The 14,897-nt window shown below is 34.3% G+C and overlaps 1 protein-coding gene across 6 annotated transcripts in view; it reads right to left on the reverse strand.

Annotated features, from left to right (window-relative positions):
- Positions 1-265: 265 nt before the first annotated feature.
- Positions 266-14,897, reverse strand: part of LOC147386445 (influenza virus NS1A-binding protein) — a 40,549-nt gene continuing 25,917 nt past the window's right edge. For 3 of the 6 annotated variants that reach the window (XM_086424342.1, XM_086424341.1, XM_086424340.1), the window contains 10 exons: positions 12,354-12,550; positions 11,175-11,356; positions 10,218-11,057; positions 9,232-9,309; positions 7,936-8,281; positions 7,647-7,846; positions 4,021-4,097; positions 2,681-2,782; positions 661-847; positions 266-571 (listed from right to left, as the gene is read on the reverse strand). In XM_086424342.1, coding sequence (XP_086280468.1) covers positions 482-571; positions 661-847; positions 2,681-2,782; positions 4,021-4,097; positions 7,647-7,846; positions 7,936-8,281; positions 9,232-9,309; positions 10,218-11,057; positions 11,175-11,356; positions 12,354-12,549 — 2,298 coding nt within the window. In that variant the 5' untranslated portion in view covers position 12,550 and the 3' untranslated portion in view covers positions 266-481. Of the gene's footprint in view, positions 572-660; positions 848-2,680; positions 2,783-4,020; positions 4,098-7,646; positions 7,847-7,935; positions 8,282-9,231; positions 9,310-10,217; positions 11,058-11,174; positions 11,357-12,353; positions 12,551-13,501; positions 13,835-14,897 lie in introns of those variants that run through there. The other 3 variants (XM_086424343.1, XM_086424339.1, XM_086424345.1) reach the window with 3 other exon arrangements.

Below are 14,897 nucleotides of genomic sequence, written 5' to 3' on the forward strand. Positions count from 1 at the left end.
ATAATTGCAGTTGATCATTCGATTTTACTACTTGATTCTCAAGAATTCTATTGCCACACCGACTTAGGCTAACACCACCCCAATTCATATGTAAATCACCAAAGAATTAGCACGCATCTTGGGGTGCCGTTAGTAAAAGTTGTAGCAATTGAAGCTCTCTTTTTGGATTGGTCTGCTGAGTGCCATACGTATAAAACGAATGTAAGATAGCAATAAACCAGACATGGAAGAATGCAAATCAAAATCAGTGGCAACAGAGAAAGTCTAACAGTGAACCTTCACTATGGATCTTATACTTGTTTTTCTCCAAAATTTCTAATGCAGACTAAGAAAACTAACAGCATTTACAGGAATCTCATGCACCTAAAAGCAGAAGAGGAAATGAAGTAGAAGACTTACAGGATTACAGATTATATAAACGGCAAAATTGGTGACCGACCATCCATGTATAATCTATATTTTCTCTGAATCCTACATGACCTTATAAAAGAGTGGCAGAGAAGAAACACCTTTTACCGATGCCTTTCAGGTTGGTTACTGACCAACCATGGCCTTCCTTGTAACACTCGACCTGTCATTTAAATATAAAAATTAAGAACTAATGGATGACATTGAGAAGAATATCAAATGTCAAAGAAAAATTGGTATGTAATCAATTACCGTGTTGGCAATGTTATTGTCTTCTTTCAGCCCGCCAATAATATAAATTGTCTTGCCAATGACCGCTGAAACAGAATAACCCCTAGACTGATTCATTTCATCACCTGCCATCCATGAGCCCATGCGAGGATCGAATACCTCTACACTTGGAACCATTTTCGTTCCATCGTAACCGCCCAATGCGTATCTGCAATGGAAAATTGTCCATCATGTAACATCCTTAGGGCATATCTGAATAGATCTAAAACAGGTACGAGAAAGTATGGTTCGTGCAGGTTTCCATCCAAGAGCCATGCATTTAATTGATTATTTTACTCCAGAAGATCAAGCATTAGCTCAAAATATTTGTTTCTTTTTTCTGTCACTAGAAAAAAATATATTTACAACAATAAAGATAAAAATGATAAATTCAAATGGAAAAACTACAGGGGCTCTTGTATTGTTTCTTTTCATTGGTCTTCTCAACCGCCTTAATGAAATGACTTTTACTGATCAAAAAAAATAAAATTGATTCTTGCTCATAATCAGATTATAGAATCCAATATATCGTTTGGTTCAGATTATCAACTTGGTTTTTTTCGCAATCAGAAACTCAGAAACATGGAGAATCAGAAACACTTCTTAGGCCATTTCTCTTGATTCTCACATATTATCCACTTACGATGATCTTGAAATACATCTTGCAATAATAATAATAATAATAATAAATTTTAATAAAAGGGGTGAGATCCCCTAAAACCCAAACTTACCGATCAAATTTTTTTGTTATTATTATTATTATTAACATTATTATTATTATAGTGTTAATAATAATAATAATAACTTAAAAATAATATCAATATAATTATAATTAACTACAACAACAACAATAATAATAATAGAGAGCTTTTATTGCCACACCAACATTTACTCCCAATACCTGTGCTAATTATTGGTGATTTGGGTACTCTTATAAAAAGTTGGTGTGCCTATAGAATCCCTATAATAATAATAATAACAATTTTGTATATAAAAATACAAAACCATCACAATTCTTTGGGTTTAATCCATCAGACACAAATTGCCTTGTCTGTCCTTATAAGCTCCCTGGGCCTCTCCACTCATTGCCAATTGATTTTGAGTTAGACCCCTAAATTTATCACAGTATCAAAGTGGACCTTGCTCTCCTCCACGTCACCTAGTTCATATCTCCATGTGCTTTGGCCTAGTCCAGCCCACATGTGCAGCGCATATTGAGTTTAGTCCCATATCGGACACTCATTGCCTTGCCTCTCTCCTTATAAGCTCCTAGGCCTCTCCACTCATTGCCAATTGGTTTTGAGTTGGACCCCCAAATTTATCATGGTATCAGAGCGGGTCTCCATGTCACCCAATTCATATCTCCACGTACTTTGGCCCAGTCCGGCCCACCTCTACGGGGGTGTGTTTAGTTTAGTCCCAAATCGGACACAAATTGCATTGTCTCTCTCCTTATAAGCTCTCGAGCCTCTCCACTCATTGCCAATTGATTTTGAGTTGGACCCCCAAATTTATCATATAATAAACTTAAAAACTAGAAGAAAATAACCAAAATGCCCTCTTTTTCAATGTCTATCAAAAACTCTTTGATTTTTCCTGTCAAAAATCCATTGTCTTCAGTCTATGGGACAAATATTTTTTTTCTTTCATTTTCAGTATTAGGTTGTGCAATTGGGTAATTTTTTCCCGCAAGATTAGCTTTTAGAAACAGCGTTAACCAAACGAGATTTTAGATTCAAGAAATCAGTTTCTACAATCTGATTTTGATAATCCCTAATCAGATCAAGAATCAGGCTCTACAATCCGAACCAAAAGTCCCCCTAAATGTCTGTTATGATGCAGCATGGCCCCAGCTGAGCAATGTGGCATATCATGTTGTATAGAGAAAACTGATTCAGGATGCCTAGCACAGGGTTCCATGTACAGGCATCAATACAGTGCCAAAAATCACACCGATGCCAACAACTCAAGCATGTTAAAAAAAAAAAAAAAGTGCACTTACATATTATGATTCAAAATTACCAAGGAGTGACATCCCCTACTTGAGTTCATGCATGGAAGCTTGGACCAGGAAGCTTCCCTGCGATCAAATCGTTCAGCTGATCTGCAATAGAAGTGAGGAGTGACTATCAAATATTTGGAAGGCGCCAAACAGGCTTTATTCATTTATTTTGTCATGGTTATTACAATAACCTAAATTACTGCATGAGAGAGATTCAAGCGGCTTGAAAACCAAATTATTTTGTTATCAGGTGCAACGTTGTTAAAAGCCTTAGATGGGGCCTAAGCGGGGCCCAGGCGAAGCTTTAGCGAGAAAAAAAAAAGGTTTTAATTTTTTTAGATATTAAAGGTCATGCAAAAAAGAGTAATAAAATAATGTAAATGTCATTACTAAAACAATACAAAGTTACCAACTACTAAGCAAACTTATAAGACAACACAACTAATATGTAAGAAAAATGAAAACAACATAACCACAATGATGAAGTACTTTGATGCCCCTCACAAATCTTGGTTGTTATAATAAGAGAAGGTTACTAGTTTTTTAATCTTAGACACGCCTCATAATTAAATACCCTTTATAACGCAATTTATACACGATTATTTTATAAAAGTATCATTTTTAACCCCAGTTTTTGAAACCCTGCTTAAAGTGGGTAAGACCTAGGCGCTTTGACAACAAAGATCAGAGTCACGCAACAGGTTAAACCTTTAAAGAATTCATGGCTAAAAGAATCCCGTTCTAAATCTCATTTCTCCCCTCCTCTCCCTCTCTCTTGTTTTTTAGAACCTACGACTTGCTTATTCCTTCTGACTTAGTCTTCTATCGGTCTTCGTTGCATAATTTTTTATCCCGTCCATCGAAGATTACTATATATATTATTTATGATGTTATTTTTCTAGGGTGATCAAAACCTTTGTTTAGATTTATAATGTAAAATAAATATTATAAAATATAAATAAGAAAAAGAAATAGTGGGCAAGCAGAACCAAAAACAGGGGATGACCAAATTATTTCAATCAACTTTCCCTTAGTTACCAAACTGCTCCTACATTTTCCCAGATGCATTCATTTCTAGGTCTTTCTTAGCCTTCAAACTTAACCATCTCATCATTCTCAACACTATTACGCTTAATGTACAAGCATGTTTCCTTGATTGCTGAACATTCATTTGTCTAAAACAGCTGTAAGAAGAATAAAAATACTTTATATATTATGCACCCTTTCATGTAATGCCCAATGCGAGGTGGTTAAAAGAAAAGTTTAAAGAAGTTTTAAACGAACTTTGACTACAAGCATAAACTATCAGGAAAAGAAAAACGGTAAAAAAGATGGCTTACTTCAAATAATCATTTCCATCAAATCCCCCGGTAACGTAAAGCACACCATTAAGCTCTACTGCAGCAGTAGCAAATCGCTGGAAAGAATAAACAAGAAACATTAGAAGGGATTCAGCATCAATCAGCACCTTAGTTTAAACAGAACATTTTTTCCCAAGGTTCCAGCCGTAACTTGAGAGGATTGAACATTCATGAGTAAAATGCACTCAAAGTCAAGGAAATAAAGAACTAAAAAAATTCTAGCTCATATGCATAAAAGAATGAAGCAATGCATTTGAATAATTTCACATTTAAGTAAATATCTAAGGAACTCCTATTTTTATAAAGCACTGTTGTTAGCTTGGATATCGGAAAAGCTTCGGGTCTCTTGATATATAAGTTTAATGTCTAACAAACTGTGTAATCAGTTTACAACATAAAGATCTACTCACACTACAAGAAATTGCAGATAGCCAGAAGCAGAAACATAATCTCATGCCCCGCCTGTAACAAATCAAAAAAATTCAAGCTCAAATCCACAAATTCTTAATTACAGACACCATCACCATTGCCAAAAATTAAATAATCTCAAATTGAAATTTGTTTCTCCTTCGATTCCACAATAATGTGAGAAAATCATCCAAAAGAATTTAATCCCATCAATTTTTTCACTATCATTTTTTTTATCAGTGCTTTATCTTAATATTATCTGCTGACGGTTATCACTCTTATTTTTTTTTTTTCAATAACCATAAATTTATGAATGAAAAAGAAATTGGAAGAGAAAGGAGTTAGGGAAAGGATCACCAGTATATAAAAAAGGATGAAACCCTCTTGTGGATCCTGGAAAAAGTTGAAAATTAAAAATGTTTTGGGCAAATGAAAATGTTCCGGGCAAAAAGACGAAACCCTTTCTTTACCTTTACAAAACATTTTCATTTGCCAAAGCTTTTGTAGAGAATATTTTAGAGACATTTGGCATCTCTTTGATCTATCAAAAATCAATGTTGGAGTTTCCAAAGGCAGGTGGTTAGGTGCTTCTAGGACAAGATGAACATTATAGTGGAGCATTCTTCCCTTTGCCTTTTGGTTGAAAAATTGAGAAAAGAACATTCGTAAAAGTTCAATATGACACATCCAAGACAACATTTTTAGGAAAGGTAAGTCCTTGAAACATAAGCTAAACTCCAAGAACTGTCCACGGTTGATACTTTCACAGTAATAAGCTAGGAGAATTACTTTGTAAGCATAATAAACTAACGTAAAAACTTTCAAGTCTTTTGGTATTCAAGCAGCTGCTTCACTAGAATCTTCAATACCTAAAAGGATTCCAAATAATTATGATAGAACTTAACAAATACATCCTAAACAAAAAATAATCCCTGACAAACCAAACTATCCCCACAAAGTTTCCGAATGAATTTCTAAAAGTACATACCTAACTGAACATTAGATTTTATTTTTTTTCATGCAATTTGCAAAAATGCACAGAACACAATAAACTAGCCTGCAATTATCAGCAATGCACCCACATTGTATACCATGGGTACAGTCAACAATGTGTAGACAGCAGACTAGCCTCCTAGCACCAAAAACCTGAATGCCTATATAGTTCCATCATTACTTGTCCTAGACTCCGTGGACTCATCCATAACTACACTAAGCCGTTCACACATACATCAGATAATATAAACAATGAAATGCAAATGATTGCTGCAGAACACAATAGTCTGACTTAATGAAGTAAACTCAATTGCAGATATCCTCAAAAACTCTCCTCACATGCTACATGCTAGAAATGTTCATAGAAATACTAATAATTGTTACCAAAAGATAAAGTCTCATATAAGTTATAACTCCTTTCTCATTCCACTCTCAATTTTAATATATGGAAAAAAGAAAATAAAATTAATGGTTAATTAGAAACAATTATCAATAAACCAGATATCCTCTAAGCCTCTCCTTATATGTAACATGTTATAAATGTTTATGGAATTACAGGTAATTGTGACCAATCACCGTCCACCTCCTTGAACTGCTAGCAGTTTGACGACACACCATTTTCTTTCCTAGTTGGGTGCCTTAAATATAAAAGCCTCATGTAACTCCTTTCTCCATCCACTCCCAATTACATTGTACCAGACATAAGAAAATATAAGTGATGGTTAGCAAGGATTAGCAATACATTTCCATTGTTTTACAAAATGGATACATTTTATCTTGCTTTGGAGGCTTCAAGCAAGAACCCGATATCCTCGGAAACTATCCTCACACGCTACATGCTACAAATATTTAAAGAAATACAAGCAATTGTTACCTATCACCAACACACTCATCTACCCAGCCTATGCAAACTTAATTTTGCTCGTTCATAGTTATCCAATGTATGGAGCCTAGACACACACACACACACACATGCAGCTGTTGACTGTCATACAATATTAGCATTCTATTAGAACCTAAGAATACTGCCTCAAAATGAAATATAGCGGAATCAGATAGGAAGAATGGAGTAAGGAACAGATAGGAGTGGTGTTTGACTCAAGTCAAAACCCCTATAACCTTTAAAAATTATGGGAGAAAACAACATTTTTCACTTTCGTTTGAGTTCTCTTATGTATGCATGTTTACAACAACAAAAACTCAATCAAGTAGAACAAAACTTGCCAAATTGTTGCATAGTAAACAAGTGTTCTTGGGTTTCAAACATTGAGAGTTACATCTGTAACTTAATCTGGGTCTCAATTAATTGGGCGTCGAGTAGCTACACTTCAGGTTCTTTCTCTAGTAACACAAAACAGTTCAATTGCAAAATTAGACCAAACAAGATAACAAATTTAGATTACATGTGTGTATCTGTGTTTCTCTATTGCATATATGGCATATGTGTGTATCTCTTTTGTGTAATAAATAGATAAATAAAATTTTCTTTAAACACAGAAAAATGCCACATCCAAATTTTAACATTAACAAATACCATTAGAGATTTGTAGGCACTACTAAAGAAATTAAAGGTTTGTCTGAAGGATCAATTTCAAGTCCATATCCTTTGAAAGGAGAAATTTGAGGCAAATACTTGAGGAAATAAGGTGTTCCAAGGGAATCACTAATACAAAATCTCTACTTTTATTCCTGCTCAACAAACCCTCCTTAAGCTTGACCTCTCAAGTAAGTGTCTTTTTCTTCCAATTATTTTAATTACTACAACTAGCAAGAAAAAAAAAATGGAGATGAGAGCGACATAACGCATCCAATTGTCAAATTAAGAAGCACTCAATGTATTTTATTACAAGAAGTCGGACTTAGTATGTTAGACAGCCCTCAATCCATAAGGGAACTAATTTTGAATCCATGAAATCGTAAACAATCATGAAACGTGCTCCATTCTATCATGCAAGTGTGAATCACGTAGATAACTATCAAACAGGATTATAATCGAATCACATAAATCTTTCCACTAATTTCAATTCAAACCAAATTATAGACTTTAAGAAGAAAATCTTATGATTTGCTATCGGGCTGATGCAAATTTATCCATCAACTGTGTATTTGGAAACTTAAGCTTTCAAAGTGCCCACACTAGGAAGTCATAGCCACATTTCTGTAAGAAAAACATAAATGTGTGACTGGAATACAAATGAAAGTACCTTTTGCAGCATTGATTGAATACGAATCCACCGTCCAAGGGCCGGGTCAAACATTTCTACATCTGAAAAGGATTCGACTCCATTGCCACCACCCATTGCAAAGATCTTGTTATCTAATGTAGCACTTGCTAAGCATCCTTTCCTCTCATTTAGTCGAGGACAAGAGATCCATTCATTACTCAACGGGTTGTAAGCTTCAACTTCATAGAAGTAAAAAATGTGTCAAAGCCTTTCAAAGAAAATAAAGAAGTTATTGAAGAGGAGCAAAGAAAAGAGTAATAACCAATACCTGTGTCATACCATGAATTGTCATTTCCACCACCGAAAACGTAGACTTTACCATGTAGTGTGACTGCTGAGGAATTTGCACGAACTGAACTCATTGGCATGAGAGATTTCATGACATCAGTAATAGGTGAATAGCATTCTAGAGTTGACAACCATGACTTGCTGTCATATCCCCCCACTATAAACAATAACTCAGCACCCAAACTGAGTTCATCAAAGGATTCATGTGGTTCTGTATCACAAAAATTGCTTGGTGGTTCATCAACACATGTCGTGGAAAGACCCAACTGAGATTCCAACAGCTTCACACGGCATTTTAATTGATGGAGTTTTGTGTCCGACTCAGCCTGAAATGATGAGCTAAATTAGTTTCAATCCATCCAAGAATGAAAAAGATGAATATAATGTATTAACATTTATAGGCATCACAATTTACAACCCTTTATCACAAACCTATCACACAAATTATCTACAAGAAGCTAAAAGCCTATTTCAAGCTCTGGTGGCAATGACAACAAAAAGAAGAAAACATAAGTGTTGGTAAGATAATAAAAACTAAAACATAATGTGCACATTTAATTTCTAAGAACAAGGATAATTAATATTATTTGAAAATCATCATGGGAAATTACCTTTTTTTTTATAGAAAAAATTACCACGCGCCAATACAAGTAACACAAATACATTGGTAAAAATTTCAAAATGACCATTTAAAAATTCAAGCACTCAAGGGCCACAATTTAGCAGCATAGGTAGTTGAAGGAAGCGAAAATTAACTAAATGTCATCAACTGCCAGCAAAGAAATTACATAGTGAAAGACTGAAAGGTACTCTGAAATTGTTGAACTGAGACCACTATCATAACAAAAGAAGTACTTTTAAGAGAAAAAAATATATAAAACAGTCATGTAAATTAATCTCTGAGCTCTCCAACACGAGGATCATTTTGTAATTCTAACCAACACATTCCAAAGCCATATATTAAAGACTGGTTTATCTTAATGCACAAGTACCAAGTATTACATATCATCACAATCTCCATGGATCAAATCATCACATCAACTTTGAAGAGGTAACATTGATACATTTGTTGAATACCTGGTTGAGTTATAGTATGTAATTTTGATAATATCTCCAGTCTCATATGTCACTACTAGTGGGGAAACCAAATAAAGAGCTACAGTTTTCAGTCCCTAATTAAAACTTAACTGATTGCCAACATCACCAAAAGATGTTTAAAACTCAGTAACATAAATGCAAAATTTGATCAAGTTTTTAGCATGTTGAGGGGAAGTACCAGCTTCTTCTCTAAGGAGCATATCTTTCGGGATTGTTCCATTGAAAATGCCTTTAGCTCTCCCACCTCTTGCTTCAACTACATAAAGAGTCAAAGACATGCCACTAATGACCACAAAAACGAACAGACAAATCATAACTAAAAGAAAATCTATATAATAAAATGAAACCGAGTTGCTACTATTATGAGACACTAACCTTTGTGTGGGACCCAATTTAACAACTTTATTGTTTTTTCTCTTTACTCCTCACGTTTATTTTCACTCCTCTAACTTTATTATTATATTTTCTCTTTTACCTCTTTTAACCTATTTTATTATTTTTCATTTTGTACCCCTTCCAACTTTATTTTTTTCACTTTTATGCCCTTAACCCTCCCATCAAGCTATAGTATTGTGGGCCCCACTTTATTTTTTTTACACTTCACCCCCATAACTTTACTATATTTTATCTTTTACCCATTTAACCCACTTTATTGTTTTCATCCTTTTAACATTAAAAAATTTCAATAATACCCCAAAACCAATTAGGCTTGACCCAAACCCACCGATTCCACGTCTTTTTTTTGTCGTGTTAAAATTGCCACCACCTACTCCCAACTTTATTTTTTTCACTTTTACCCCCTTAACCCAAGAGAGGATGCTCGTGTCGTAGGCAAGGTGAACTCTAATCTATATAATAAAACACAAAAATAGACCCCACTCCTTTGTCTCAAGAGTTATAATTCATAAACAACGTATCTCGATGGTTGTCCCTCATCCTTTGTCTTCTCTCTTTTATTGTCTTTTTTCTTCTACCCTTTTCCAAAAACACCCCTACAAATTTCTATATTGTTTTTCCTCTTCTCCTTTTCCAATAATACTCTTTCAAATTTATTGTTTTTCCTCTTTTATCCCCTAAACCACAAAGAGGATGTCCTTGCCGTAGGCACGGGTAAACTCTAGTGCAGAACTAAAGTGGGTCAAGACAACCTTCAACCTTAATTACCTGGTCAATTGTTGAATGATGATCAGATGTGTTTGTGTTGGCCTCTTCATACTTCTCTGAAGCAATAGGTTCCGTGGGAGAACACTCATCCTCGAAAGGCATGTCATTCTTCACACAAGGAAAATCAATATCTTCGTCCAAACCCTCTAGAGAAGAATTTGAATGTCCTCTGTCAAGAGCCAACTTTTTAAGCTTACAGTAAATAAGCTCCTCCTTGTTTTCTAATCTCTCTTTATCTGAGAGAGTTTCCAACGTTTGATTTTCTCCATCCAAACAAGGAGTGTTAACTAAAGGCCCGGCTTCAAAATTGAATTGATCTAAATGAGCAGAATCAGCCTCCGACGCTGATCCCATGAAACCTTGATCTTCAATTCTTGCATAAGAATCGGAGTTCACTTTGAAAGGTATGTTGCACTCAAATTCCGACACTGAACCTTTAAAACCTTGATCTTCAATTCTCGCATAAGAATCGGGGTTCACTTTGAAAGGGATGTTCCACGTGGATGCAATCTTGGCAGATCCAACTGGAAACTGGGATTCACCATTAGAATGATTAGGATGAGCCAAAACCGTTGGAACTAATGCCTGTGAAGCTGCATCTTCACATCGTGTATCGTGAATAGGAACCGCTTGAAGAGTTCTTCGGTAGGGAGCATTACGAATGAAGCCAAAAGCAGAGCTACTAGAAGGTGAAGACTCAAACAACGAAATTATTCCACCTGTCTGGGCATGGTCAAGTTCAAACCAGAAGTGGCTCGCACTGTAGTAGTTGTCATTTATAATTTTCTTGTAAGTGTCTTCCATTAATGGGTGGCATTGCATCCGGACACGGACACGGACCTAGGACAGGAAAACATCATACAATTAGAAAACATGTGTCTTCACTTCACTATGACTCGGTAAATCACAAATGTATCCTTCAAAACGGGAGAAAAAAAAGGTTAACCCAAATAATACCTGTGCAGGGTATTGGGTTTTCTCAGAACCATCTGCACTCCACCCATATGGGTTAATATTCATTTGTCCGTGACTTGCTGCCTCAAAGATTCCATACAGTTTTCTATCACTGTAGTTAAAGAGGAATAGTGGCAATCCTGGTTCAACATTCTTGATGTACGAAAAGTGAAGACTTGGCAAACCTGTACAAAAATTAGCAATTGTAAGCAGTCACCAAAATCTGCGACATATTGAAAAAGTTGTGATTACATCGTGACTTTTTCATTAAGTCTCAACTCCTACGAACTTCAAGATTAAAACACAAACTTTGTGATTAAATAGAAAAATAAAATAAAATAAAAGATGACCTTGATGCACTAGTTAAAGAAGATGACCACCGATGAAGTGTTAGATAATGAGGATGCAAATGATGATGACATTGATTTTGATCAATTGATGAATCTTAACTTATACTCATGATTGTCATCATTTTTATAATTTGAACAATATAAAACCTTGACTGTATAGAAGACCTTTGGTTACTTGTTGTAATTTAATATATGGTTTGGTGTTTTGTTATTTTAATTTAACTTGGTATTTTATTATATCATAAGAGAACAACACCTAGTAGGAACACTTACATGGTCCAAACCCTAGTTCGATTTTTTCTCGATTTTACCATGTTTTTCAATTTTTTCCCTTGCCGACTTATTTCCAATCCCCGACTTGGTGACTATGATTGTAAGACAACACTGAATAAATGTGCGAATAGCAATATTTACATGACAAAAATGTCATAAAAGAATATGTGGTTTCACAAGAAAAATGCATTCAACTCTTACTGCAATAATCCAAAATTTATATTCACAAAGTAAATCATGGTCCAAAAATATACTTCTAGTTTCGAAATATCAGTTATAATCATAGAATTTTAATTCAAAATTTTCATATGATGCAAAATGTGATATTATTCCTATGTTTTGTTTTTTGGGTCACCTACAAGCACTATATTAATCATATTTAATATCAAGAGCTTTCCCCTGTATTAAGTAATCATCATCTCAAGCAGTTGAGAAGTTGGAAATGCCTTAACAAACTGAACTCTAAATCAAAAGTCATTTATGATATAAGAAAATCAAAAAGCCACTACAAAAAAATGAATTAGCTCAACATATACAAGTTAATGGTAGAGATGCTAACCAAAGATCTGATTCGATAAGCATTCTTTCATAGTGCTGTGTCTACAACCAAATATGACCCCTCCAAGGTCACCTTTTCTCAAATTCCTGGCAGATACACTGCCGTTAACCATGCTTGTACTGCTGCTAGCATGGCTAGGAGAATATTGGGTTCTTACATCCAACATAAATGTCTGTGTTTTCCTTCCGGCTCCCATTCTGCTTTTCCAATAGTGACACAAAATACTCTTTAGTAATGACAATAACTACAATACGAATACTAACAAGGTTCAAAATCTCATCTCGAAGCAATGTTTCAGTCAAGAAAATCAATATTGTCTCAACTGATACAATCCCAAAACATTCAATAGTTCAGGGTTAATGTTTCATATTGGTATGGGTCAAGTCAAAATCGATAGTCTCAACCGATACATTCCTGAAACATTCAATATTTTGAGGTCAATGTTTTGTATCCGTCTCGGCCAATGCATTTCGTTTCAAGGTGATCTGTTGAACGATGGATACTAATATTCAGAAATCTTCATTAGTACCAATTTTGACACTAATGGGAAATATAACATACAAACATCAAACGATATGCTTAAAGTATAATACACATACATTAGAAATACACATGTATTAGATTTATCAAATATGTCATCTGAAATCATCCCATTAAGGAGAAACTTAAGAACAATAACCAAAAAAAAAAAAATCCTAAACCAGAATACAAATATATCAAGAATAAGTATTCAAATAATATTTGACAAGTTAAAAAAAGGGGAAATATAAATCATCAAAGATACTTGATAAACTCATACGACAAGATCAAAACCCTACAAAACCAGACTACTAGAAAACCTGCATTTATTTAACTCTGATGATTAAAAAATAACCAAAAAAAGAAAAACAATAACTTGGTTTGCTCAATCAAAACATAGAAACCCTAGAGATATAAACCTCTGCAACTAAGACAAACTTAAACTAACGCAAAAATAACCTCGCCACTCTTACATTTCTTAGCAATAACATGAAGTAAAACCCTCCTAACATTCAGAAATATCGATCAAAAGAGGACTCAAAACGAAAAGAAACAGAGAAAGAAAATGTAAGAGAAAGATCAAAACGAAGACGATTAGAGAGTGTTTTTAGAGAAGAGATGATCGAAACCAGACGATTCAACCAAACCAACAGATTCAAAAGATTTTCATTCTTGTCGTTTCGATAGAGTTTCAGAGACAAAAACAGAGAGCGAGCGAGAGAGAGAGAGAGGGTTTTGCTCACTAATGGGTTTCAGAGAAATGGCTTTTGCGTTGGGCACTTGCTGGCACGGCAGTACAGATTCCAGAGACAGAAACAGGGCGCGAAATGCCCCTGCAATCGAATAGCCAGAATTACTGAATTTTACGGTTTTGGATTTGGAGTGATTCAATGATCCAGTGCATCGGAAGAAAAATAATATGGTAGAGCATAAGTAAAGCAGACAAGAATCAACACTTTGATAATCACATCAAAGCACCAATCAATTTATATTTCCACTTTTTGTTTAAAAGTTCAACAAAAATTCGACAAATATCTCATATTACTCGGAAATGATAAGATTCCCGATATCTCTTTGGCCAAAATTTTCATTTGTGCCTCTTTATGAAGATGATTTCTTTAACTTAAAAGCAAAAGTTTGATTATTGGACGGTGTTTGATTTTAGTAATCTTAGTGAGTTTGTTGGGTGCATTTGTAATTTTGTGAGTTTAGCATTTTGTTTTGAAAACCTTTTCAATTGTTGTTATTTTTTCCCTCTTAGATGCGTTTTGGAAACCTAAGAAGCAAATTATACCCACTTCTAGGCGTGTTCAATATTATTCAAATATTGGCATATTTTGAATTTGAATTTGAAATTGAAAAAATATTTGATATCTAAAGTTGAATTCAAAATTGGATGGATATTATGAATTCATATTAAAAATTAAAATCACTTATTGGATATATGTTAACGTATGATTTGTCCGACGACTGAATTGGATTTAAATAATATTTAAAATTCAAACTAATCACATGTGCCCCTTGAACATAATCTTTTGTGGTGAATACAGAAAATGACATGAATACCTTTTATTTTAACATGTAGCTAAAAACCCTTGAATTTTTTGTTCAAAATCCATCATTTTTGCCCTTAATATTCTATCCACTTCAAACTCTGAAGAAAGATAAGGGATTTTGGAAAGTAGGAAACGATGCAATTTTTTATTTTAAAAATTAATGATTTTCTTCAAAAGGGTTAATGTAATGACTTGAAAATCCTAAAATGTATCTCAAGGAAAGAATTTTAGATCCGTGCATTAATTTAAAAGTATGGTATCTTAATTTTTAATATTTGAGGAAAATTAACTTCACCAATAAATTTAGAAGGATCGAGAAACATACTTTAGCCTGTAAGTACGCCGAAATCTAAAGTCGATTGAAAAAATTATCAAATGCTCGAGTTTCGCATTAGATATTTTTCCAATAGGTAAACGACACCTTAGAGACATAATTTGAGGAAACAGATCATACCATTAGATTCGTGTC

This window comes from Akebia trifoliata, chromosome 14 (assembly GCF_017979445.1).
Source record: "Akebia trifoliata isolate Shusen 1 chromosome 14, ASM1797944v1, whole genome shotgun sequence".
Classification (NCBI taxonomy): Eukaryota; Viridiplantae; Streptophyta; class Magnoliopsida; order Ranunculales; family Lardizabalaceae; genus Akebia; species Akebia trifoliata.